Source organism: Suncus etruscus, chromosome 10, assembly GCF_024139225.1.
Source record: "Suncus etruscus isolate mSunEtr1 chromosome 10, mSunEtr1.pri.cur, whole genome shotgun sequence".
Lineage (NCBI taxonomy): Eukaryota > Metazoa > Chordata > Mammalia > Eulipotyphla > Soricidae > Suncus > Suncus etruscus.
Genome location: NC_064857.1, coordinates 86,996,026 through 87,021,347, shown reverse-complemented (window position 1 = coordinate 87,021,347; position 25,322 = coordinate 86,996,026). Strand labels below are relative to the sequence as shown.

The 25,322-nt window shown below is 42.3% G+C and overlaps 1 protein-coding gene across 1 annotated transcript in view; it reads left to right on the top strand.

Annotated features, from left to right (window-relative positions):
• The first annotated feature begins 201 nt into the window (after window positions 1–201).
• LOC126020242 (kinesin-like protein KIF23) overlaps window positions 202–25,322 on the top strand; it is a 44,765-nt gene continuing 19,644 nt past the window's right edge. Inside the window, exons 1-11 of the mRNA XM_049781691.1 lie at window positions 202–212; window positions 1,689–1,758; window positions 4,065–4,196; window positions 9,342–9,344; window positions 13,403–13,508; window positions 13,962–14,098; window positions 16,959–17,068; window positions 17,879–18,043; window positions 21,839–21,951; window positions 22,096–22,217; window positions 24,057–24,159. Of these exons, the coding sequence (XP_049637648.1) occupies window positions 202–212; window positions 1,689–1,758; window positions 4,065–4,196; window positions 9,342–9,344; window positions 13,403–13,508; window positions 13,962–14,098; window positions 16,959–17,068; window positions 17,879–18,043; window positions 21,839–21,951; window positions 22,096–22,217; window positions 24,057–24,159 (1,072 nt within the window). The remainder of the gene's footprint in view (window positions 213–1,688; window positions 1,759–4,064; window positions 4,197–9,341; window positions 9,345–13,402; window positions 13,509–13,961; window positions 14,099–16,958; window positions 17,069–17,878; window positions 18,044–21,838; window positions 21,952–22,095; window positions 22,218–24,056; window positions 24,160–25,322) is intronic.

Here is a 25,322-nt window from a genome sequence, read left to right as displayed (position 1 = left end):
GAAAAGCGGGGCGCGACCTCCCCGGGCTCTCTGAACGCTTCGCCGCCCGTCTGCCAGCTTCCAGGAGCGCCTCGCCCCTCGTCCCCGTCGCCCCTTGGCACCCCGCGGCCAGGCCAGTCCCTGCGGTCTCCTCTCCCCGCCTCGCCTCCTCTCCTCTCCTCTCCGCCACTTGCACTGCCCTGCGCGGAGCTCGCTGCAGCCATGGAGCCTGCGTGGGTATCTGGGGCGGCTCCTCACTCCACTCCATGTGGGTCCCAGGCGCCCCTTGGCACGCTGGCTGCGGGGACTGCGCCCCGAAAGTGGGTCCCAACCCCCGAGGGTGGGGTGCGGGACGTCCCGCTCGTGCCCGTTACCAGTCGGGGCGCAGCATTCTGGGCTCCTGCCCGCTCCGACCTGGGCAGAGGCCGAGACCAACAGGGTTGCGGCGGAGGCTTTGACTCGACTTGCGGGCCCACGCCCACGATGCTCCCCCGGTGGGTCACTGGGCCTCTGCGCTGTTCCCCGGGTGGCAGCTACTGAGTCCCACGCGCCCCCCACCAGGAGAGTCAAGGGGTTTGGTTCCTCTGATGAGGATCAGCACCCGGTGGCTCAAAAGGTGCGACAGGGTCCCGCCCGCGGGGTGCCAAAGGGCAGCTCCCCTTCCTCCCCAGCCAGGCCACACAAGTCTTCTCAATCCACACAAAAGTCCTCAATCGAGTGGAGATGGAACCTGCCCTGGGGCTTTGGCACTTAAAAGTGAGCTGGACAGAGCAGAATGGTTTTCACTCCATTTGAATGTCAAAGGAGCATTTCTAGCCAGGTGTGGGTGGGTGGGTGTGAGCAGTGGTTATGCTACTGCAGTTTGCAAGAAATACGTTTATTTTAGAATTGGAAGGCACTGTGCTTGACTGGAAACTTGTGGATTTTTCCCTTCTTTTATAGCATAGTTCAGGAATACAGTGCAAGACCCCCAGTGGGTCCCGGAGTTGCTTGCTGGGGTGAGCCCAAGCTTCACCCCTGTTGTAATGAGACCCAGGAATCCACAGCAGCACAAAACCACCTTCTTGTCTCTGTTTGAGAGCCACAAATTAGCTTCTGTGGGTTGTCGGGGAGACCTAACACAAGTGATGGTGCTTGCCTTGTTAAGACTAGCACCACATGTGGGCCCCCATCAATCATTACCAGGAGTGAAGCCTGAGTATAGAGGCTGCTGAGTAAGCTTGCCCACTGCCAGGTGTGACCCTCAAAGCAGAAATACATCAATGGGTGCTTTGGGACAACAAACTATGGTTTTTGAATTTCATGTAATCAGTTTTAGAATGGATAGGCATTAATCACTGATGTGTTAGGGCAGGCTTGTATGCAGAGTGGAGAGTGCCTGTATTGTCTTCACACTGTCGCTTTTTCAAACGTAAAGACTCTATAAATTTGTTGCTCAATATGCAAACCATTTTAAATAGAAAACTCTTCAAAGAGGAGCATTTGCTACCCTCCAAATGCATGCTAAACCAAATTCTGATTAATTTGGGATGGTGAATGCCATAAACACTTTTAGAATGGAACAGTCATTCATGTTATTTGGGCTTTAGTCCTTTGGAACTGTTACGAATTAATTTTAATTTTATAAACCCGAGGAAAGTTGTCTCCGAACTTTTATTTGTTGGTGTTGAACTAAACTTTATTATTATTTTTTTTAAATCTTTCATTAGGAGAACTAAGGTGTCCAGGAAAGGAATAGCAAGAAAAGGATCCCAGCCAAGTCTGAAAGATCCAGTTGGGGTAAGATCTTCTGTGAATTTATACGTGTCTTTTCCTCAGTCATTTTTCTTTTTCTTTTGTTCTTGTTCATTTTAGGACCACATTTGGAGGTGGAGTGTCAGGGACTGAACCTAGTTTGGCCATAAGCAAGGCAAGCACCCTACGTGTTGCACTATTATTCCAACTCCTTAGTCATTTTCTATCTTCACTATATGCTTGAAAGGGACTGAGATGGTAAGTGAAGATGAGTAACTGAGTTAAATTATAAGACTTAAGCTTTGAAATTTTGTTTTTATAAAGGTAAGAAAGGAATGCAGTAAAATGAATTTGGATTGCCCACTACATACCTCATATAATTGATTAAAACTTTAAAAGTGAGATAACGGGTGCTTGGAGGTATAGTACAGTTGGTAGAGCATCTGCCTTGCATGTGCCAACCCATTTTAATCCCTGGCATCACATAAAGCGACCCCAGTACTACCAGAGGTAGTACTGTGATCTGTGAGCACAGAACTGCATTTCTTATCTGATGCCTACTTTTATTGATTAAATATTTGCATGTTATATGATAAATTAGGTTCATATTTGTATCGTTGTTAAATGTTAAATTGTGTTGGTCAGATTTATTTCTAACAAATGCTTGGGTTACTACTGATTCTGCACTTAGGAACTCCTGGCTGTGCTCAGGGAATTATATGGGATAAAAGGGATAGAACCAGGGTTGGCTGTGTGCAAGGGAAGGCAAGCACCTTATCTGCTGACCCATATTGGCAAGTTTTAATTAATACTCAATTCCAAAGAATTCTACTGACTTTTCAAATAATTCACCTTGTGTATTCCTTTATTTATTTATTTATTTATTTTGGGGTCATACCTGGCAGTCCTCAGGAGTTACTCCTGGCTCTGTGCTCAGAAGTCACTCCTGGCAGGCTCGGTGACTATATGGGATGCCTGATGTGGACCCAAAACAAAATAATAAAAAAAAAAACCAAATTGGGGCCGGGCGGTGGCGCTAAAGGTAAGGTGCCTGCCGTACCTGCGATAGCCTAGGACGGACCACGGTTCGATGCCCCGACGTCCCATATGGTCCCCCAAGCCAGGAGCGACTTCTGAGCGAATAGCCAGGAGTAACCCCTGAGCGTCACCGGGTGTGGCCCAAAAACCAAAAAAAAAAAAAAACCAAATTTATGTTAAATATATATGTATTTGATAGTCATATATAACATATTTTTTTTTTTGGTTTTTGGGCCACACCCGGTAACGCTCAGGGGTTACTCCTGGCTATACGCTCAGAAGTCGCTCCTGGCTTGGGGGACTATATGGGACACCGGGGGATCGAACCGTGGTCCGTCCAAGGCTAGCGCAGGCAAGGCAGGCACCTTACCTCCAGCGCCACCGCCCGGCCCCCATATATAACATATTTTAATGACTACGATTTAAGTTTATCTAGAGCTCTTTAATGTAGAGACCAAATGTTCAAGAATGAATGATTAGGAAGCTTATTTGTTTTTGTTTTTTGGGGGGCCACACCCGGTGACACTCAGGGGTTATTCCTGGCTATGCGCTCAGAAGTCGCACCTGGCTTGGAGGACCATATGGGATGCCAGGGGATCGATCCACGGTCCATCCTAGGCTAGACCTGGCAAGGCAGACACCTCTAGCACCACCATGCTGGCCCCAGGAAGCTTATTTGTATTTGATTTTTTTTTTCCGAGCCACACCTGGTGGTGCTCGGGTTATTCCTGGCTATGTGCTCAGAAATTGCTACTGGCTTGGGGGACCATATGGGATGCTGGGAATCAAACCACTGCCTATCCTGGGCAAATGTCCTAACACTGTGTTATCTCTCTGGCCCCCTATTTTTATTTATTTTTGGTTTTGGGGTCACACCCAGTGGTTTCTGGGATTACTCCTGGCTCTTCACTCAGAAATTGCTCCTGGCAGGCTCAGGGGACTATATGGGATACTGGGAATCGAGCCATCTTCTTTCTTGGGTTTGCTGCCGCAAGGCAAATGTGGTACTGCTGTGGTATCTCTCTGGCCCCTTTATTTGATTTTTGTTTTGAGGCCACATCTAGCTATGTCTGGGCATACTCCTGGCTCTGTGCTCAGGGATCCTGGAGAACAGGGGCTTGGAGGATCGTATGTGGTGCCAGGGATAGAGCAGAGATTGTGTATGTATGAGGTAAACACCCTACCCAATGTACTATCTCTCTGGCCTCCTGAGTGGGAAGCTTAAAGAAGATGTATAAAACAAACCAGTTTATGCAGGTATAGGCCAGTAAAGAACCAACTTTTTCTTCTCTAAATTCCTTTTATATTTTCAGGTCTATTGTAGGGTGCGCCCACTGAACTTTCCTGATCAGGAGTGTTGCATAGAGATGATCAATGACACAACCATCCAGCTGCACACCCCGGAGGGTTACAAACTGGTAAAAAAACAAACAGGTGACTATAAGGTAATTTCTGTCATAACCAGGCTGATTTGACTTGATAGGTTCTTTCCTGAACAACTTCGTTTCTGCCTTTTTGAAATACTTTTCTGCTTCACAGTAGCCACCGTATCTAGTTTTTGATTTCTGGAATGTCCCTTTAGCATCCCTTACAGTTAAGAGATTGCTTTTAGAGGATATTTTCTTGTACTGTGTGTTAAAACATCTGTTAGGGGTCCTTTATTGTAGAATGAGCTCATTGTTGTAGGTAGCTGTAGAAAAGATACACAATTTCAGATGTAAAAATTAGCATAACATTTACTAGGCATTGTCTACTTAGAGTAATCTCTTTTGAAAAGTGTTTAGTTTTTGTGAAATTTTGGGCAAAATGGGCATCATTTTATTCTACAGACATCTGAAAGTCATTCTGGAGGCTAGAAGGTAATTTAAAATGAGTGAGTGATAGCACAGCTGTAGGCATTTACCTTGCATTTGGCTGACCAGGGCAGACCCAGGTTTGATTCCTGACATTCCATATGTTCCCCTGAGCCTGCCTGGAGCGATTTCTGAGTGCAGAGCCAGGAATAACCCCTTTTTTGTGAACAACAACAACAGCAAAACACAAACAAAAACACACAAAAAAGAGTAAGACAGTCTTTAAGGACTTCACGAACTCAGTTGGAGACACAGATGGTTAAAGAGCAGCCCTCATATAGATAAGACAAAAAGATAGATATGCTAAAGGAGATGGATTAGGGACCTCAAAGATAATACAGAAGTTAAGGTACTTGCCTTGCATGCAGCTGACCTGGGTTTGATCCTCTGGCATCCCAGAGGGTCCCAGTCATACCAAGAGTGATCTCCAGGCACAGAGCCAACAATAAGTCCCGAGCACTGTTGAGTTGGCCCCAAACCAAAACAAAAGGATTATGGAGATGCAAAAGAAAAGAGATTAATTTAGAGGGTTGTCTCTATTTGAAGCTGCTGTTACATTTCTGTCGTTGACTGTTGCATTAAGCCCTTAGGATAGACTTGGATGGTGGATGGAGGCCTTTCTTTTTAGACCCCGGCCACGTGGCTCCATCCCCCATTAACCCGCGGGTCTGGATCCAGGAAAGCAACGGGTATTGAACTCACTCACAGGCAGGCTTCCAGAGAAATAACATCTTTATTCAGCCCTAGCCAACAGATGTGGCTGCTAACCGTTTACGCATGCCATTCTTAGCTTGCCCTGCATCTTAACTTCTTTCATCCATGTCACCTCCAGCCTCCATCCTGGCAAAAGACCAAAAGCCCCTAATACTCTCTGGTCAAAGCCTTATCTAACCTTTCCAAGCCTCCTCCCAGGAATGGGCGGGGTCTTGCAGGTAAGATCAAGTTACCTGGGAAGAATGGGGGTATGAGGCCACCGTTGACTCCAAGGAAATTCTTTTTTTTCCCTCCAGCTTTTGGCCACACCTGACAGTGCTCAGGTGATACTCCTGGAATCTGTGCTCTGGGATTATACCTAATGGGCTTTGGGGTGGGGGGAAATTGAACCCCGTTGGCTGTGTGCAAGTACCTGCTGTACTATTCTAGCCTGACAACTGTTTCTTAGGCCAAACATGGCTTCTGCTGATAAATTGTACTCTATTACCTATTTTAAGCATCATGCCTCTTTATGTAATACACTTTTCTCCAAAACCCTCATTTGTCACTCTCCCCATTTTTTTTTCAACTTTGGCCATGTAAAAAGCCTGCATTTGCTCCTTAATCTTCTTCCTGCACGGAATAGATAGTTCTCTGAGGCGGTACTGGTTCACAGGTCTGGATAGCTTTAATAGGACTATGTTGACATCCAATTGAACTGTCTCAAAATTTTTTTTCTAATCATAGTCTACTGACCTGCCAGGGGGCATTTAAAAGCATTAATCAGATTTTAAAACATTTTCATGTTTAAAAACTTTCGTGCAGTTTCAGGGAAGTCTTTTAATGGGCAAAATCCTGATTAATTGGGACCAGAGAGATGGCATGAAGGTAAAGTGTTTGCCTTGCATGCAGAAGGACCATGGTTCGGATCCTGGCATCCCATGTGGTCCCCCGAGCCTGCCAGGAGCGATTTCTGAGCGTAGAGCCAGGAGTAACCCCTGAGCGCTGCTGGGGTTAAACAAACAAACAAAAAAATCCTGATTAATTACCTGCATCCTGTTTATCTGCATCCTCTGTACACTTATCTCTGAGTGGTTCCCCAATCTTTTGAGTTCCTCATATAGCTAGAATCCTGTCTCAGTGCTAGTTGCTTTGCTGGGACCTTTACTTGGATAAAAACTCATCTCTGGGATTTTTTTTTTCTTTTTGTTTATTTGTTTGTTTTGGGGCCACACCCATTTGACGCTCAGGGGTTACTCCTGGCTAAGCGCTCAGAAATTGCCCCTGGCTTGAGGGGACCACATGGGACGCCGGGGGGATCGAACCTCGGTCCTTCCTTGGCTAGCGCTTGCAAGGCCTAACCTCTAGCACCACCTCACCGGCCCTATTCCTTTTCTTTATTTTAGTATATGTTCCCCTGTTGTTCAGGATTCCTTCATGGCTCTTATGGTAGTCTATAGATTTTGCTACTTGTTTGTTTTCTTTTTGTTCCCCTAATAGAGCTCCTCAAGTCTCTTTCCTGAAGTTCTATGCTTTACACGTTCCCTTTCTCTAATACTCAGTAAATATCAATTATTGGTGGGCTAGGAAAACTTTGTGGAGGAGACATTTGAGGATGCAGCATAGTTGAAAACTGACCAGCTAAATTTCACTTATTAAAGTTAATTTTAAGCATGTTTAATAAGTTTGGTAAGGATAAAAAAATGCCCTGCTTTGTGATGTCATTGAAAGAGCAGAAGTACACTAGATTAGATATGGATTTGATGCTAATTAATACAGTGGGTTTGGGCACATTCTCCCTTTGGGCCTTAGTTTTGCTTTTCACCTGGATGTTTATTCACAAGGACTTCAAGATCATTTGACAAATTTCGTGTAATACAAGATTCCTTGTTCTCTGTGAATTTCAAAACTTATAGCACTGGAGTAAAACTTTTTCAAAGGAGATGTTATAAATGAGCATAGTAGTAAATAGTGAGCCAGACAGATAACTCAATATGGGGGCCTGAGTGAGTGTACAGCTGCTTTGGCGCATTCCTTTCCATGTGGTTACTATGGGTTTGAGGTTTGATCCTCAGAATACATAAGATCCCCTGAACCTGCCAGGAGTGACTCCTGAGTACAGAGCCAGGAATAAGTCCTGAGCAGCACTGGGTGTGACCCTAAATAAATCCAAACCAAACAACTCAATAGACTGAGTGCATGCTTTGCATGTGGTAAGTTTTTATTTGATCTCTGTGGTTTTTGGAGATCAGAGCCAGGAGTAGTCCTTGAGCTCCTTTGTGTGGCACCAAAATGATACTTCTACTCCTACTAATCTATATCAGAAATTGTAAAAGTGAAATCATTTACTTCTGTCTAAGGCATACTCGAGACATGGTCAGTGTTAAGTGTCAGCTACTGTTTATTTGAGTACATATATATGTGTCTCCTTTTTGTGGACAAAACTTAATTTAATACTTGGTAAAGCAAGATAGTTTTATTAAAAATGTATTTAGGGGGGGCCGGGCGGTGGCGCTGGAGGTAAGGTGCCTGCCTTGCCTGCGCTAGCCTAGGACGGACCGCGGTTCGATCCCCCGGCGTCCCATATGGTCCCCCAAGAAGCCAGGAGCAACTTCTGAGCGCATAGCCAGGAGTAACCCCTGAGCGTCACAGGGTGTGGCCCAAAAACAAAAACAAAAAAAACAAAAAAAAATGTATTTAGGGCCCGGAGAGATAGCACAGTGGTGTTTGCCTTGCAAGCAGCCGATCCAGGACCAAAGGTGGTTGTTTCGAATCCCGGTGTCCCATAGGGTCCCCTGTGCCTTCCAGGAGTTATTTCTGAGCAGGCAGTCAGGAGTAATCCCTGAGCATCGCCAGGTGTGGCCCAAAAACCAAAAAAAAAAAAAAAAAATGTATTTAAAGGCCATGTATTACATAGTTGTTTATAATACTTTTGTTCCAAGACTAATCCCAACACCAATGTAAAATTATCTCCACCATTGTCTCCCTAGATTCCTACCTATTCCTAAACATATCTCCTTGGCAGATATGAAAAATATATATTTGATGTTGCTTGTTTATGGGTAAGTGGTAATGATATTGTTAATTAAAGTAATAAGAAAATTTGTGAAAATTAATGTATCTTGCAATGAGGTCATTAAATCATATTGCTAGGTGATTCGTTGCTAGTTAATTTTGTTATTTGTTTTGGTTCTGAACATTAAGTGGCTTTGAATTTATGCTGACATCTAAATTGGTCTGTTCTTACTGAAATGACAGTACTGAAAAAATTTGGAATTGTGCGGCTGTGATGTGGTCACTTGGCCCAGAAATTCAAAGTTTTGTGGCTGACACTACTGCTTTTGTGGGCATTATTTTAGCTGTCAGACTTTCTGGAAGTATAAGGGGAGAGGAGATATGTGTGTGTGTGGGGGGGGGAAGAGTTCCCATACTCACTCTAAAAAATAGCCCTGCTAATGTCAGCCCAAGTACCTGCATACCTGGAGTGTTGGTCAGTTTGACATCTCTTTAGAGATCAGTGGTTAAGTTGTGAAGCTGGGCCATTGTCAACTGACCATTGTGGATGGTGGGTGCAGCTGGAATGACTTCGGCAGGGTGGTGACTTGGCTTGCACTCTACTCCCAGCAGTGTGGCTGATGTACCCATGATTTTTTTTTGTTTTTGTTTTTGTTTTTGGTTTTGGTTTTGTTTTTGGGTCACACCTGGCTGTGCTCAGGGGTTACTCCTGGCTGTCTGCTCAGAAATAGCTCCTGGCAGGCACAGGGGAATACATGGGACACCGGGATTCAAAGCAACCACCTTTGGTCCTGGATCAGCTGCTTGCAAGGCAAACACCGCTGTGCTATCTCTCCGGGCTCATACCCATGATTTTTTATGGCTTGTTATAAACCTCTTTTGAGAATAGAGTCACAAGATAGTTTTAATTGGAATTTGCCTTTAAGTTGAAAATGTTTAATTAGGTTGCTAATTAATACTTAAATTTATAATATATTTTAACCACTGGCTCTTGGAAATGAATAAAAAAAAAGATGTGAGGCGAAAGAGGAAGTATGTCTTTCAAGTGAGAGAGCCTGGGGTTTCTCCAGAGTGGGTAAAACACACATACAAGCAAGTAAGACACATGCTCAAGGGATAACAAGCAAGCTCAAAACTGTTAATTTTAAAACCTTAAGGGGCTAGAGTAAAGTGGATAGTAAACTGGTTGCCTTGGATGTTACCAACTCCGATTCAGTTCCTGGCATCCCAGATGGTACTCCAAACCCTCCAGGATTGATCCCTGAGCCCAGAGCCATGAGTAAGTCATGAACACAGCTGTGTATGGCTCCAAAACAAAAACCAAAGCATTAAGGGTCATTGCACTGAAATCTGATGAGTTGAACGTATAAATTGAAGATGAAAGATATAAAACAAGGAAAGGGGGATGATTTGACAAAAGCTATAGTAATAAATTCTAATAAATATTCATATACCAAATAGCATTGATGTTCATGAAACAAATTCTGCAAGAAATTCAGAAACCCCCCAGAATCAGTTTGTAACCTGATAAAATTCAACTGACTAAAATTTAAAAAACTTACTAAATATACAGCCGATTCATGAATGATGCAGCAATACACCCCCTTTTTTGGGGGGCCACATGCAGCAGTGCTCAGGGGTTCCTACTGGCTCTGTGTTCAGAAATTACACTTAGCAGGCTTGGGAGACCCTATGGATGGTGCAGATTGAATCCAGACCTGTCCCCATTTGCCCACTGTACTTTCACTCTGGCACTTTAAGAAAAAAATTTTTTTAAAAAAAGGACAGAAGAGGGCCCAGAGAGATAGCACAGCGGCGTTTGCCTTGCAAGCAGCCAATCCAGAATCAAAGGTGGTTAGTTCGAATCCCAGTGTCCCATATGGTCCCCCATGCCTGCCAGGAGCCATTTCTGAGCAGACAGCCAGGAGTAACCCCTGAGCACCACCGGGTGTGGCCCAAAAACCAAAAAAAGAAAAAAAGGACAGAAGAGACAGCTTAATAGGTTGTATATGAATTGTTTGATGCAGGAGGCCTGGTTCTATTCCTGGACCACATGGTCTCCTGAGCATCACTATTTGTGATCTCTAGCTGGCCATAGCCCCTCAGCACTGTGCTGGGAGTGCCACTAAAATTGAATATATAATATGTAGTCATTTTTAATTTAAGTTTTAGTCGAATTTTGGTGATAGTGTTATACCTTATAATAATATTTAGAAAGAGATTTGGGGCCCGGAGAGATAGCACAGTGGCTTTTGCCTTGCAAACAGCCGATCCAGGACCAAAGGTGATTGGTTCGAATCCCGGTGTCCCATATGGTCCCCCGTGCCTGCCAAGAGCTATTTCTGAGCAGACAGCCAGGAGTAACCCCTGAGCATTGCCGGGTGTGGCCCAAAAACCAAAAATAAAAAAAAAAGATTTGATCATTCAAATTTTATTATTATTTAAAAGTTAAAATATTTAAAATTTATTTTCTATTAGAATTCAGATAGGGTAGGAGTGATGGCACATCAGTAGGGTGTTTTCCTTGCACATGGCTGACCCAGGACAGACCTCGATTCAATCCCTAGTGATCCATATGGTCCCCCTGAGTCAGGAGCGATTTCTGAGTGCATAGCTAGGAGTAAGCCCTGAGTGTCACCCGGTGTGGCCCAAAAACAAAAAGCAAAACCAAACCAAACCAAAAATAAACCCTACAAGAATTCAGATAAAGTTGTAGGTGATACCTCAAAGGACTAAATATGTGCTATATCGGAATAAATATGTGCTGAATAGGACTAAAAATGAGTGACCTGGGGCCAGGAAGGTGGCGCTAGAGGTAAGGTGTCTGCCTTGCAAGCACTAGCGTAGGACAGACCGCGGTTCGATCCCCTGGCATCCCATATGGTCCCCCCAAGCCAGGGGCGATTTCTGAGCGCATAGTCAGGAGTAACCCCTGAGCATCAAACGGGTGTGGCCCAAAAAACCAAAAAAAAAAAAAAAAAAATGAGTGACCTGGGTTCAATCTCTTGTATCACATGATTCCCTGAATTGTGGAATTGAGACTTTATTAAAAACATTGCTCTTGCCCAAATCCCTGTCCTTCGGGCTTGGGAGGTCTCTCTCCCTTCCTGGAGCAGGATTTTTAGTCGGCACGGACAGGCAGCTGGCAGGCCTCCCCATGTGCCAGTGTCCCCTGGGCACCTAGGACACTGGCCTAGGGTGGGGCCCAAATCCCTGTCCTTCGGGCTTGGGAGGGTCTCTTTCCCTTCCTGGAGCAGGACGTTTAGCCGGCACGGACGGGCAGCTGGCAGGCCTCCCCATGTGCCAGCGGCCTCTTGGTCCAGCCTAGGGTAGGGGGGCCCGGACCTGGGTCACCCGACCCCCCTCTCCCCCATTCCTCCGGATCTCCAGGTGGGTTCCTGGAAGGAGCTGATGGGGCACTCTGGGTTTTCCCAGGCTGGGCCCGGACACTGGCCTAGGGTGGGGCTTAGGGGGTGGTGTTTGATCTGGTGGGTGGCAGATAGCTGCTCAGCTATACTCAGGCTGTCACTGGCAATTTCATACCAGTCTACATTTTGCAAACCGCTCGGGGGCTAGCGCCCCCGCGAGAACATTTGCTCCTCCCAACCATCAGTACCCCAGATTTACCCTTCTTAACTTCAGTAACACATAGTTCTAATCTCTGACCTAAGACATACAGTAGATCTAACAAATCCCAGAACTATTTAGAAGGACACAAATTGAACACATATTGAACACATATATCTTTTGAATATTTTATGGGTATTTTCTTTAACTGATGTAACTCTCTATATATTCTTCTACCATGTTTCTATCCACTTTTCATCTTGTCTTTTCTTTGTAAGCTGTTCAGTAAGGATTGTTGTTGGAACTGTCCCTCAGTTTGATGCCTATGATTGAACTATGTCATGGAAATTGCTGGTCTTGTTCCTATTGCCTCCAGATGCACCAATCATGGCATTGATCCTTGTTTGCATAGACACATTAAAATGGGAAAACACCATACATACAGATAAGTTCTTATCTAATAAATCTCAGTACAATGTACCTTACACCCTGAACATTGATATAATGACCTGGCACAGGCCTCAGAAGAATGGGCATCCTCCATTCACGCCGGAACCAGGCAAGCTATCTACGAAACATCCAAGGTCTTTTATAGCAACAGCTGGAAGCAGTCCTCTACCAGGAAAGACACTACCAAGGGTCTGACATCAACCTCTTAAAAAGAGACTTCCGTTTACACTGAGAAGACTTGACAACAACAATGACCTGCTCTACAGGACATGGTTCTCTCTATTGCCCCTTAAGTGTGAGGTGAAAGGAGAGGATTCTCTGCACCATCCTGACTGCAATATGGGATATGCAGACTCCAGGATCTTTAATACAGAAGCATGATACCAACAACAGAGACTATGTGAGGAATGGAGGTGTATTGCCACTACAGACGATGAGTTGGATTGGACAAACTAGTTTGCCTGGAGCCTAGAGTCAGTCCTGTGCCAGGAAACTTCAGGGGTAGGGTCTCCTTGTATTTAGACCATAATTTGTCTTTCCATGTCCCTTATATTTTTGGTGGGCCTATGCAAACAAATGCCACTTTAACACCGTTTTTTACTATGTTCCCTTGACTCCAATCCTTAAGAAAAACAACCCACTAAAACTTTTGAGGTTAACTTAAACTAGTAAGCATGTGCATGGAACTAGATAAATGTACTTTGCCCTCAATGTTTAAGGAGTTACATAAGTCTAATGTCTTTAGATTATATTGTGTGCTGCTAAGAAATAGTATGTACTACAACTGGGGATTTGAGGGACAAAGTAATTGTATTGTACATGGGTTCAGTTGTGTTTTTCTTAATGTTCTTTGGCTGAAAGTTCAAGGCTGGGATATCATCGATGGGACTACCGAGAATTCTGTTTATGGGTGATTGGGCTTCCACTGTAACTTTACCCTGTCCTCTTTCTTTGCATCTTTGTTGTCATAATTAAAATTAAAAACAAAAAACAAAAAACATTGCTCTTGTATTTTGAACCTATACATTGTGGACTTCCATTTATGCACTTTTTAATCTTTTCCTTTTCCACAGACTCAGTATACATTCACACAAGTATTTGGTACTCATACCACCCAGAAGGAGCTCTTTGATATTGTAGCTAATCCCTTAGTGAACAACCTCATTCATGGCAAAAATGGTATGATTTTTGGTTTTGCTGGATTTTTCTTTTTATTACCCGCTGATAAAAATTTTTAAGCACTTTATGCATTTGGTTTATATTTGACCTTGAATTCTGATTAAATTTATTAGAGTTGTATTAGCTCAGTTTTTCTTTTTTTCTTTTTCTTTTTCTTTTTTTTTGGAGGGTAGCTCAGTTTTTCTGCCCTGGTTAACTTTGTTTTTAAGTAGACTTGCTATTATTGGGTTATGATACTGGGGTCACACTTGTGGTCCCAGGTTCAATTAGCATTATACCTCTAGCACTACTGGGTATGGTCCCAAATCCAAGTAAATAAAATAATTTTTAATAAAATAAACTATACAATACAAAACAACAGAAAAGTGGGGAAATTTTATGATATAACCAGTGTGATTTCTTTTTTTTTTTTTGATCCTAATATACAACTGAGTGTGACTTTATGCATTGTAGGTCTTCTTTTCACATACGGTGTGACTGGAAGTGGAAAAACTTATACAATGACTGGCTCTCCAGGGAAAGGAGGACTACTTCCACTTTGCTTAGGCATAATATTTAACAGCATTGGCTCATTTCAAGCTCAACGCTATGTGAGTATAACTCTCTGTGTTGTGACTGTTGGACTTGAGGACAAGAGGGGCCAACATGTCTGTGGATACAGTAGTATTAAAGAAATCTAAAGAGCCTGATACTAGAATCTTAAATATATTTAAATATTAAATATTCTCTCTATAAACTGATTTTTAGAATTTTAATTTTTTAATTTAATTAAAGAAAATGCATTACATAGTTGACATAACTGATAATAATGCATTTATAGGAAGACTTTTAAAAGCAACATGTTTTTTAAAAATAGTTGAAAGAAAAACTAAAGAGATAAAAAAGAAAGGAAAGAATATTTTTGAAAATTATTGGCTCACAATGACTTCATTGAAGCACTGGCAGAAACTTTAGTAAACTCTTCTTTTTTTTTTTTTAAAAGGGTAAGAGTTTAAAAAAATCAGCACTAACGATATGAGAGTGGCAAGTGTTGTTTGCATAGGCCCAGCAAAATATAGGTAAGATGGAAAAAAATAACCTTGTCCTAAATACAAAAAAACCTTATCCCTGAAGTTCTATGGCAGGGGTCTTCAAACTACGGCCCGCGGGCCACATGTGGCCCGCAGAGGAGTCTGATCCGGCCCACCAGCAGTGAGTGCTGTTTGGTTGCCAAGATACCTGCCAGTATATACACTCAGTGTCATGGTTTCTCAGGGATGACATCAACCGCCTCCGCCCACAGAAGTCCGTTGGCTGAGTAGAGGGAGAGTTTTGAAACGTTTCTATGACTTACTTCCGCAGATTACAGCTTTTCTACTTTCAAAAAACCAAGAAGTACCAGAGCTCAATGATGCAGAATGGAAATGGCACCTTGCCTTTCTGACAGATATAACAGAGCTACTCAACAGTTTCTATCTGCAACTTCAAGGCAAGGGGAAGCTCATCTGTGATATGGCATCGCATGTGAAATCATTTCAAGTAAAATTAGGTCTTCTCATCAAACAAGTACAGGTGGAAAACTTCAGTTATCTCCCAACAACTCAAAACCTGTCAGCGGACAAACCATTGGTTGCGTTCCCAAAGGAAACATGTCTGGCTTCACTAGAATTGTTGCAAAAGGGGTTTCAATTTAGATTCAAAGAGCTTCATCTCCATGAACAGGACATACAGCTTTTTCGTAACCCATTTTCTGTTGAGACTGAACATGTCCTTACAATTTACCAAATGGAACTGGCTGAACTGCAGAATTGTGACTCTCTGAAAGACACATTTAAGACAAGTAACCTTTTGAATTTCTATGCATCTCTCCCCTCTGAGACATATCTAAATATCAGGAACCATGCACTCAAAATGGTAACCATCTTTGGTAGCACTTATGCCTGTGAACAGACTTTTTCAAGAATGAAACATCTGCAATCTCCAACCAGATCAAGATTAACTGATGCCCACTTGCATCACTTGTTACGGCTGGCAGTGACAAATATGGAACCGGACATTGACCAACCATCTCATTAGCCAAAAGAAGGCCCACAATTCCCATTGAAATACTGGTGCATGATCTGTTTGTTTATAAATGGTTTTCATTTTATTTATATAAGATATGTGCAGTGTGAGTAGGAATTAGTAGCTCATATAGTCCAGCCCTCCAGCTCTCTATGGGACCGTAATCTGGCCCCCACTTTAAAAAGTTTGAAGACCCCTGTTCTATGGCATAAGACTGGCTCTGGGCTCCAGGCATCCTAGGTTGTCCCACCCCTGATTTATTCTCTGTGGTCACAGCGAAATTTTTTCACACATTAAATGATGTTGTCCGGTTTATGTAAAGATTCTGGTTTCTGTGCGAGAAGGATTCTGGTTTCTGTGTTTCATTGAAGTCAGGATATGGAGCATCCTCTAGTTTCACCTCACCATCAGATGCAAAGCATCCTGCCCACAAGCAAGTTGCTACTGTCGCTGAGTTATCTGGGTGTCAAGGGAACACTCCTTGGAGTAAAGTCAATGCCAGGGTAGCGGGAGGGTCTTCCCTGGTAGATGTTTGCCTCCTGGTGCTGTAGACAATTGTGGTTGTTTCTGTAGATGGTCAATGTTTCAGGGGTATATGAGCAATGCCCATTCTTCGGAGGCCTGAGCCAAGTCATTATGCCAGTGTTCAGGATAGAAGGCCTAATTGCATTACAAAATTTGTGTTTCTATATCTCTTAAATAATAACTTGTTTGCATATGTAGTATTTTCCCATTTTAATGTGCCTATGCAAAAGAGGAACAATGCCACAATGAATTATTGGTGCCTCTGTGGAGCCGAGGGAACAAGTCCAACAATGCCCTTAACTTGGTTCTAACATGAATTCTAAAGCAAAAGACTCTTCTACCATAATTCCTTGTTAAACAGATCAGAAAGAAAGAAAAGCAAACAAAAAAACAGTGGGCACAATTCCACTGTATAAGGGGAGATTCAATAAGAGTTATTGCGGATAAGGGAATATATTTAGGATATTCATAAATGCATGTCCCTTTCGTCATTAAAAGGAGAGTGTTGAATCCTGGACACTACTGTGGTCTGTGATTTGGCCTTCTGGAGTCTGCAAAATGACTTCTAGCAGTTCCATATCGGAAAATGCCTTTGAGTGGGAACTAATCAGAAACCTAGTATGGTAGCAACCACAGTTACACAGTGAAGGAAGGTGGAGGACAGGCGACTGCTGAGATTAAATAAGTAGGAACAGAGTACTGGTTTCCTTTCAGCCTGAGAGTCTATTTTTCCACTTTGGTACTTGGTTGGGCAGCTAGCTTGGGTAGGGCTAATAATGTGCTTCATGGGGAGCCAAGAACTGGGGGTAAGAATGGTTAAATGTGGGGTAATAGGCGTTGGGAATGAGGTACTAAAGGACTGATTTTTGCCTCACATTTTAGGTTTTTAAATCTAACAATAACAACAGTATGGACATACAGTGTGAAGCAGATGCTTTATTAGAACAGCAGAAAAGAGATGCCATGCCCAATCCAAGGACCCACTCCAGCAAGTAAGTAGTTGCATTTGTATATACCATTGGACCAAGGGGATTCCTTTCTGTGGTTTTCTTATACTCAGATTAGATTTAGATTGTCCGACATGAAGTGAAGAACTTGATATGACACTTGAGCTCACTGAGAACAAAGTTGAGGAATGTTTGCTCAGATTCTCTTAAGTTTCAGCATTGCCCTGATACACAATTTTTTATAATAATTTTTATTTTGACCAAAGTGGATTACATATCTTTCACAGTAATATTTTAGGTACATATTAACATTGAATGAGGGGTATTCCCACCACCAGTGTTGTCCTCCCTCCACCCCATTCCCAGCATGCATCCCATATCCCCCTCCCTAAATCTCCAGGCTGCTAGTCTAAGTGGTCCCCTCTGTGTCTAGCTTGTTGTAGATTGGGTATCAATTCTGTTGTCCTTGGCTTTGGATGTGGTATTTAAGTCTGATTGTTTTTTATTACTCCAATTTTGAGGAAGTCCCTCTTAATTGGAAGAGGTGGGTGTAGAAACCTGTGCTGAGTGTCTGGGATAACATGGAATACTATTGATGACTGAAAATCCTTTAGCTCTTGAAGTCTTTTTTTTTTTTTTTTTTTTTTGGTTTTTGGGTTACACCTGGCAGTGCTCAGGGGTTATTCCTGGCTCCAGGCAAGCACGGGGGACCATATGGGATGCCAGGATTCGAACCTATGACCTCCTACATGAAAGGCAAATGCCTTACCTCCATGCTATCTCTCCAGCCCCGAAGTCTTTCAGTTTTTACTTTGTTTCAGATCTGATCTTTTGACTTTTTTTATTTTTCTGCAGACAAGGAGCTCCAGAGCTTATAGATATAATAACATTACAAGAATATTGCAAAGTAGAAGTTGATGAAGAACGGGTCTACAGTGTATTTGTTTCATATATTGAAATATATAATAATTACATATATGATCTTTTGGAAGAGGCACCGTTTGATCCCATAGAACCAAAGTAAGTAGTTAAGGGAGCCCTTTGTAATTGCTTAGGGAAATCACACTGTCAGTGAGGTTACATTTTCTCTCTTACATATGAGAATAATGTTAGTTTCAGACTTTTTTTTTAAAATTTTGTGCCACACCCAGCAGTGCTCAGGGGTTACTCCTGGCTCTGCACTCAGAAATCACTCCTGGCAGGCATGGGCGACCATATGGGATGCCGGGATTTCAACCACGGTCTGATCTGGATCGGCCATTTGCAAGGCAAATACCCTACTGCTGTGCTATCTCTCCAGCCCCTAGTTTCAGACATTTTAAAGTCTCTGCCTGGATATATGTTGAGAAGGCCCTTAATTATATAAAGAATTGTTTCTGTGAATGTGCCCTAAGCAGGGCTGGGATTTTGTGACCTGTTGAACTTATCTCTGTCTTGGTTATCTCCAGAGAGGCATAAAGCTATTATTTGTCTAGCTGTTCTCCACATCACTGATTAGTATAAGGTTCTATCTGTCCAGTAACTCATTTTACTAGGGCTGGGGATATGTGAGACCTTGCATGTGTGAGGGCTAGATTTGATCCCTGGCACAACAAAAATAATTAGAAAAAAAGACTCAGGTCAGAAAATGTACAGCAGGTATAGCACTCTTCCTTGTATGCAGCCAAGCCAGGTTAGATCCCCAACACCCCACAGAGTCTTCTAAGATCTGCCAGGAGTGATCCCTGAGCACAGAGTGAGAAGTAAGCATTGTGCACAGCCAGGTATGTTCACAGAAACAAACAAACAAACAAAAAATACCCAAAGAAGGACCGTTCCTAGATTTCCCTGAATCCTTCCTTGCCTGAGACTGAAGATCAGTTGCCATCTGGAATCCAAACAGTAAATTTGCATTTGTATCAGAATGAACTTAGGGGTTTCATTTATCTAAAGTGAGTTTCTTGTTCCTGAGCTGATTTTGTTTTTAAGCTAAATGATTAGCTTCAGTGGAATCTTTATTACAATCTCAAGTAGTATAAAAAATACAAAGACATGGGGCCCGGAGAGATAGCACAGCGGTGTTTGCCTTGCAAGCAGCCGATCCAGGACCAAAGGTGGTTGGTTCAAATCCTGGTGTCCCATATGGTCCCCCCGTGCCTGCCAGGAGCTATTTCTGAGCAGACAGCCAGGAATAACCCCTGAGCACCGCTGGGTGTGGCCCAAAAACAAACAAAAAAAAAATACAAAGACTTGTTTTATATCTTTTGTTTCTAAAACCGAACCTTGTTGGAGGAACAACTAGAATCAAAAAAACATTATGATATGAACAGGTTAGAACCAGAGGTGTTGCTCAGTGGTAGATTATGAGCATGTGTTTGTTTTTTTGTTTTGTTTTTGGGGCCAAACCCAATGGCTCTCAGGGGTTATGGGATTCTAGGAATTGAACCTGAGTCTGTCCTGGGTTAGCTGCATGCAATACCCTACTGCTGTCCTATCGCTCCGGCCCTGAGTATGTGTTTAATTCCTAGCACCACAAACAACATACACAGAGACAGACACGCACAGAGAGTACAGGTATCCACATGTACCCCTTGTTTCTAGGTAAGTTATAGATAGATTAGTCTCCCATGCATTTCAAAATGTCTGTTTTGGGTATCCATTTTTTTCTGAATTTTTATGATAGCATTCATTGGTAGTTTTTGGTTCTGTGATTTGTATACTTTGTGACCATTTTGATAAGTCTAGGAATAAACTCCAAGCATGCTTATTCAACACCAAATTTAGATTTATTGATTAGAAAGGTGTTTAACCTGCCTTTTTTTGGTTGATAAATTGTTTATTTAATATTGTGAGGGAATATTACAAGTAGACATTTTTTGCTTGTGTTTTGCTTTTGGGCCATACTCAATGGTCCTCAGAACTTACTTTTTTGTTGTTGTTGTTTGGTTTTGGGGCCACACCCGAAAGTGCTTAGGAGTTACTCCTGGCTTTACGCTCAGAAATTGCTCCTGGCTAGGGGGACCATAGAGAATATCGGAACGGAATCTGTGTCCATCCTGGGTCAACTGCATGTCAGGCAAACACCCTTCCACTGCTGTGCTACACTCTGACCCAGGGCTGGCTTTTGATGGTAGTCAGGGTTCACTCCTGACAGTGTCTCAGGGATCACTCCTGGTGCTGCTCAGGAGGAGCACATGTGGAGTCAGACACTGAACTGAGGTATTCAGGCTCAATGTAGGACTTTTCTTTTTTTTTTTTTTTTTTTGCTTCTGGGCTATACTTGGCAGCACTCAGAGGTTACTCCTGGCTCTGCACGCAGGAATTGCTGCTGGCAGGGAACTATATGGGATGCAGGGGATCGAACCCGGGTCTGTCTGGGGTTGTACACACGTAAGGCACATGCCCTACCACTGTGCTATCACTCTGGTCCCAGGTGTAAGATGTTGTGATAAGCCCTTTGGGCTTGGATGGAGGGGACGCATAGAGGTGCCTTTCTCTGCCTTTCCAGGCCACATGGCTGTACCTCCTTTTCTAGCCGGTGGGTCAGCAACTTCAGGTAGAGGAAAGGAAATCATTCAGACAGGTTCCAGGAAATATCAGCTTTATTTATGCCCTGACCAACATGTGTGGCCTATAATCTTAAACCTATTTAAGCATGCTCTTGTCAGCTTGCCCTGCGTCTTAGCTTTTTCCAGCCATCTCTCCTCCTGCTCCTATCTCCAAACTCATCCAGGCAAAATCCCTTTGCCCTTCCAGTCAAAGCCTTATCTAACCTTCCCAAGACCCCTCCCAGGAATGGGAAGGTCTTGCAGGTAAAGTTACATATAAATCCACTCCCCAAGACCACTCCCAAGAATGGGAGGGTCTTGCAGGTAGTTGCATGTAAATCTTGGGTGTGGCAACATAAGATTTTTTTTTTTTTGTGGTTTTTGGGTCACTTCCGGCAGTGCTCAGGGGTTACTCCTGGCTCCATGCTCAGAAATTGCTCCTGGCAGGCACGGGGGACCATATGGGACGCTGGGATTCGAACCGATGACCTCTTGCATGAAAGGCAAACGCCTTACCTCCATGCTATCTCTCCAGCCCCGGCAACATAAGATTTTTAAGGAAACTCTTGTTGGGACTGTCATACTTTGGTCTGTTCATGTTGCTATGAGCTGACTGCTGGAGAAGCAGTAACTTGTCCCCCTTTTCCTTGGTAGGTGGAATAGTTGCAATACACCCATGAAAAATAGTTTGTGTATGTGAAAATGTTGACTTTTCTTTTGAAGGTTTTAGTTATACTAGTGGTGTAGCATGTTTGCATGTTGATGGTTTATCATGGAGACTGGACTGGCTGCTATTGCTAAGCCTCTCCTTGCTTCTTGCAAAATCTCTTTTACTGATGATGGCAAGTAGAAGGTTTTAGACCATCCACAGAATTGAGACCAACAAGAGCTCCCTTTTACACCCTTTCCTGTCAGAGTGAAACTTGACCAATCAACCAACGTCAAAGGATTGCCACATTTGCTGGTCTATAGTAAACTTTCTCTGAATTTGCTTTTTGCTGGCATTGAGGACAGAACTAGCTTGTCACACCATTGATTGAAAATCAGGAAAATGCTAGATTTTGATGCTTTCTCCATGCTGTGTCATTGCTACTACTCTGTGATCGCTGATTGCTTAGTGTTTGTCATGTGCTTGTTAGAATAATTTAGAGCAAAGTCTTTAACATTTCTTCTGGCATCTTGCTTGTTCTTATTTCTGTGGAAAGAATAACTGTTGTGCTAGTTGGCATTTCCATCTTAAAATGACTTGTTGATTTCTGACGACAAATGTTTTTTATCTTTCCTGTAGAATTCTGCAATCTAAAGTGCTTCGTGAAGATCAGAACCATAACATGTATGTTGCAGGATGTACAGAATTAGAAGTTAAATCAACTGAAGAGGCTTTTGAAATTTTCTGCAGAGGTTAGAAACAGAGTTAAATATTAGAAATATATAAAATCATAAATGTAATCCTGAGAGTTGCTTCCATAATTTGCCAACAATATTTTGTGATTTAGTAGAATGCTTAAGTTTGGGCTGATCCGTGATTTTTTTCTGTTACTGTAGGCCAGAAAAAGAGACGCATTGCAAGCACACATCTGAATCGTGAGTCCAGTCGTTCACATAGTGTGTTCAACATTAAATTGGTTCAGGCTCCCTTGAATGCAGATGGAAAAAATGTCTTTCAGGTAAACATATAGTGTGAGATTTTCTTGCTTTTATTGGATCCTTGATTTCTGGTATTAGAGTTAAATTTTTGTTACAGAGAACATTGCTCAAAGTAATGGCTATGAAGGGGAAGAGTTTTTGTTCTTGCACACACTTGGTGGTGTTCAGGCATCATTCTTGGCATAGAAGACATTCTATACATCGAGAGTTGTTGAAATTTTGTTAAATCTAAATTTCTAGGGAGGGAACCATTCAAGAGATGACAGTTCTCTTTCTACTGAGGCCAAGAAGGCCTCATTCATCTGCATATCACTATTTACTACTGGACTGATTGTGCCAGAAACACTTGTTTACCAATTAATAAAGCATTTCATTTGGATTATTAATCAGATTCTTTTTTTTTTTAATTTAATTTGGGGGGGTCTACATTCAGCAATTAGTTGGTTACTCTTGATTCTGCACTCAGGAATCATTCTATGTGGTGGTTACACCTGGCTTTGCACTCAGGAACTACTCTTGGTGATGTTCAGAGAGCTGTATGAGATGCTAGGGATCAAACCTAGGTTCATCTCATACCGCATAAGCACCCTATGTTCACTGCACTATTTCTTGGGCTCCCAGTATATCACCTTAAATTACTGAGGTATTATCAAAATATATATATTATCAAAATATATATAATTATGGTATCATAGAGGTTTCCAGGTGGCGGAAGGAGATGGTATGATCTAGGTTACTGAAGACCATGGGGGTTACTAGCTTTCTGATCTAGCTTCTGGCCGAACTCCTTATGCTATTAAATGAGAATTAGAGGAACTAACGTATGTAAATGTTTTCTTTTAAAAAATTTATTGATTGATTGGTTTTGGGTCACAATCAATGATGCTCGGGTTACTTCTGGCTCTACACTCAGAAATCACTGTGGCAGGCTGGGGGACAATATGAGATGTCGGGAATCAAATTGGGTCCCTCTCAGGTCGGCTGCAGGCAAGGCAACTGCCTTACCACTATGTTATCTCTCCAGCCCCTAATGCATATCAATGTAAAGTTCTTAGTTCATTGCTTGCGTATTGTTAGCATTCCATTAATGGTAGCTAAAAAGTACTTCTATCTAGCTATCAAAGACTCTGGATACTTTTTATTTTTTCAAAGATATCAAAGATCAAGCTATCAAAGACTCTGGATACTTTTTTTTTTGACCTATACATATTAATACTTAACAATCATTCTTGGCAGTGCTTGGGGGACCACATATAGTGCTGGGCATAGGACCCAGGCTGAAAAAAATGAATAAATTATTTGGCTATAAAATTAAGTATTATAGTATAGCCTTGTTCTAGATTCACATTTTTGGTTTTTGTGTTGTTTTGGGGGCCATACTTGTTGCTCTCACGGTTTACTCCTGGCTTTGCTCTCAGGGACCACTGGCAAGAATTGAGGGACCCAATGAGGTACTGAGAATTGGACCCCAGGTCTGCCACATGCAAGGCAAACACTCTACCCACTCTAGTAAATCTTTAGCCCATCAAGATTTTTATGTAGATACGTGAATTCCTGCTGAATGTTAGGTTACTGTTCTAGGTGCTAGGACAAATGGGTAAAGAAAGACAGAACCCCTACTCTAATAGAGCTTTCAGTAAAATGTCAAAGCCACACAATGGGCAAACTCATTAGTGCTGTATTTTTACCTTACTGTTTCCTAAAACTCATTCCAAAATATGTATCCTTTGACTCTACTTTAAAATTTTGCTGTGCAAATGTTAAATTCATTAGACTTGATTTGTTGATTTGATGTACTTAAAGAACATGACAAATCACTTAAATCCTGTTATATGATTGGTTTTGTGGTTTTCCCTTAGGAAAAAGAGCACATCACTATAAGCCAGCTGTCTTTGGTTGATCTTGCTGGAAGTGAAAGACCTAAGCGGACAAAAACAGAAGAGATTAGATTACGTGAAGCAGGTGAGCAAATCATAATACTTATTCATAGTTAAAACTTTCCGAACACTTGGAGCCAGAGTGATAGTACAACAGAGGGCATTTGCCTTGCACAAAGCCGGTCCAGGACAGAAGGTGGTTTGAATCTTGGCATCCCATATTGTCCCACATGCCTGCCAAGAGTGATTTCTGGGTGCAGAGCCAGGAATAACCCCTGAGCGCTGCTGACTGTGACTCAAAAGCCAAACAAACAAAAACTTTCCAAACACTTGATGTTTTTCATTTATTATAAAGTGATAAGTAAAATTATCTTCAATTTGATCATTAAGAAGCTTTAGTGATCAGTAGAAAAAAATTTAGTTATAATGATTTGGTATTAATCTATTGCAATAAACCGATTGATTTCTTTTAAGACTGGGGAAAAGTAATTAAAACAAGTAATTTTCATAAGGCTAGGGAACTAGCTCAACTACTGGAGCATACCTGGCATATCCAAGGCCCAGGCTCAATTCTAGGTTCCATGTAGCCTTCTGAGCACCACAAAGAATTAACCTGTCAGCCCTCAGCACTATAGTGGAGGTCTTTCTCACCCAAAATGTTCTGTTAATATTGAAAGAGTCCATTATTGGTATTGTCAACACTAGGTCCTTAAAATCAAGTGACTTAATAGATATCTAAATGCATAGTAGTTCAGGACAGTGAATAAAAATTAATTGAAGGGAAATAATCTATGTGTTTTTAACCTTCCAATTAGTATTTCATTTATGCAAAGTCTTAGGTTGAGAACATTTGTGGAGTGCCTTGTGTATGCTTGGAATTGAACACAGTGGGAGGAGGTCCTGCTCTCCAGAGTCCAGTATCAAGAGATAGGCGGGTGACTGGCATTTTTAGGAGAGCAGGATGGGAACCACACAGGTTCCTGGGGTTGATATGATGAGGGAATGTTCATGAAAGGGGGTTTGTGGAAGAACTCATAGATGACACAAAAGAGACCTCAGCTAGCTCTTAAAGTAAATGCAGGACTAGTTGTTTTATAAAGATCATTTCTACAGTATAGAGATTATATACCTGTGGCAAGACTAGGGAAGAAAAACCAGTTACTTCAGATAAGCAGTTTTTTTTGCCTAGTGTCAAAAGTCATACCTAGTTATGAAGCAGTTCTACCCGGATGTGGAAAATAAGGAAAA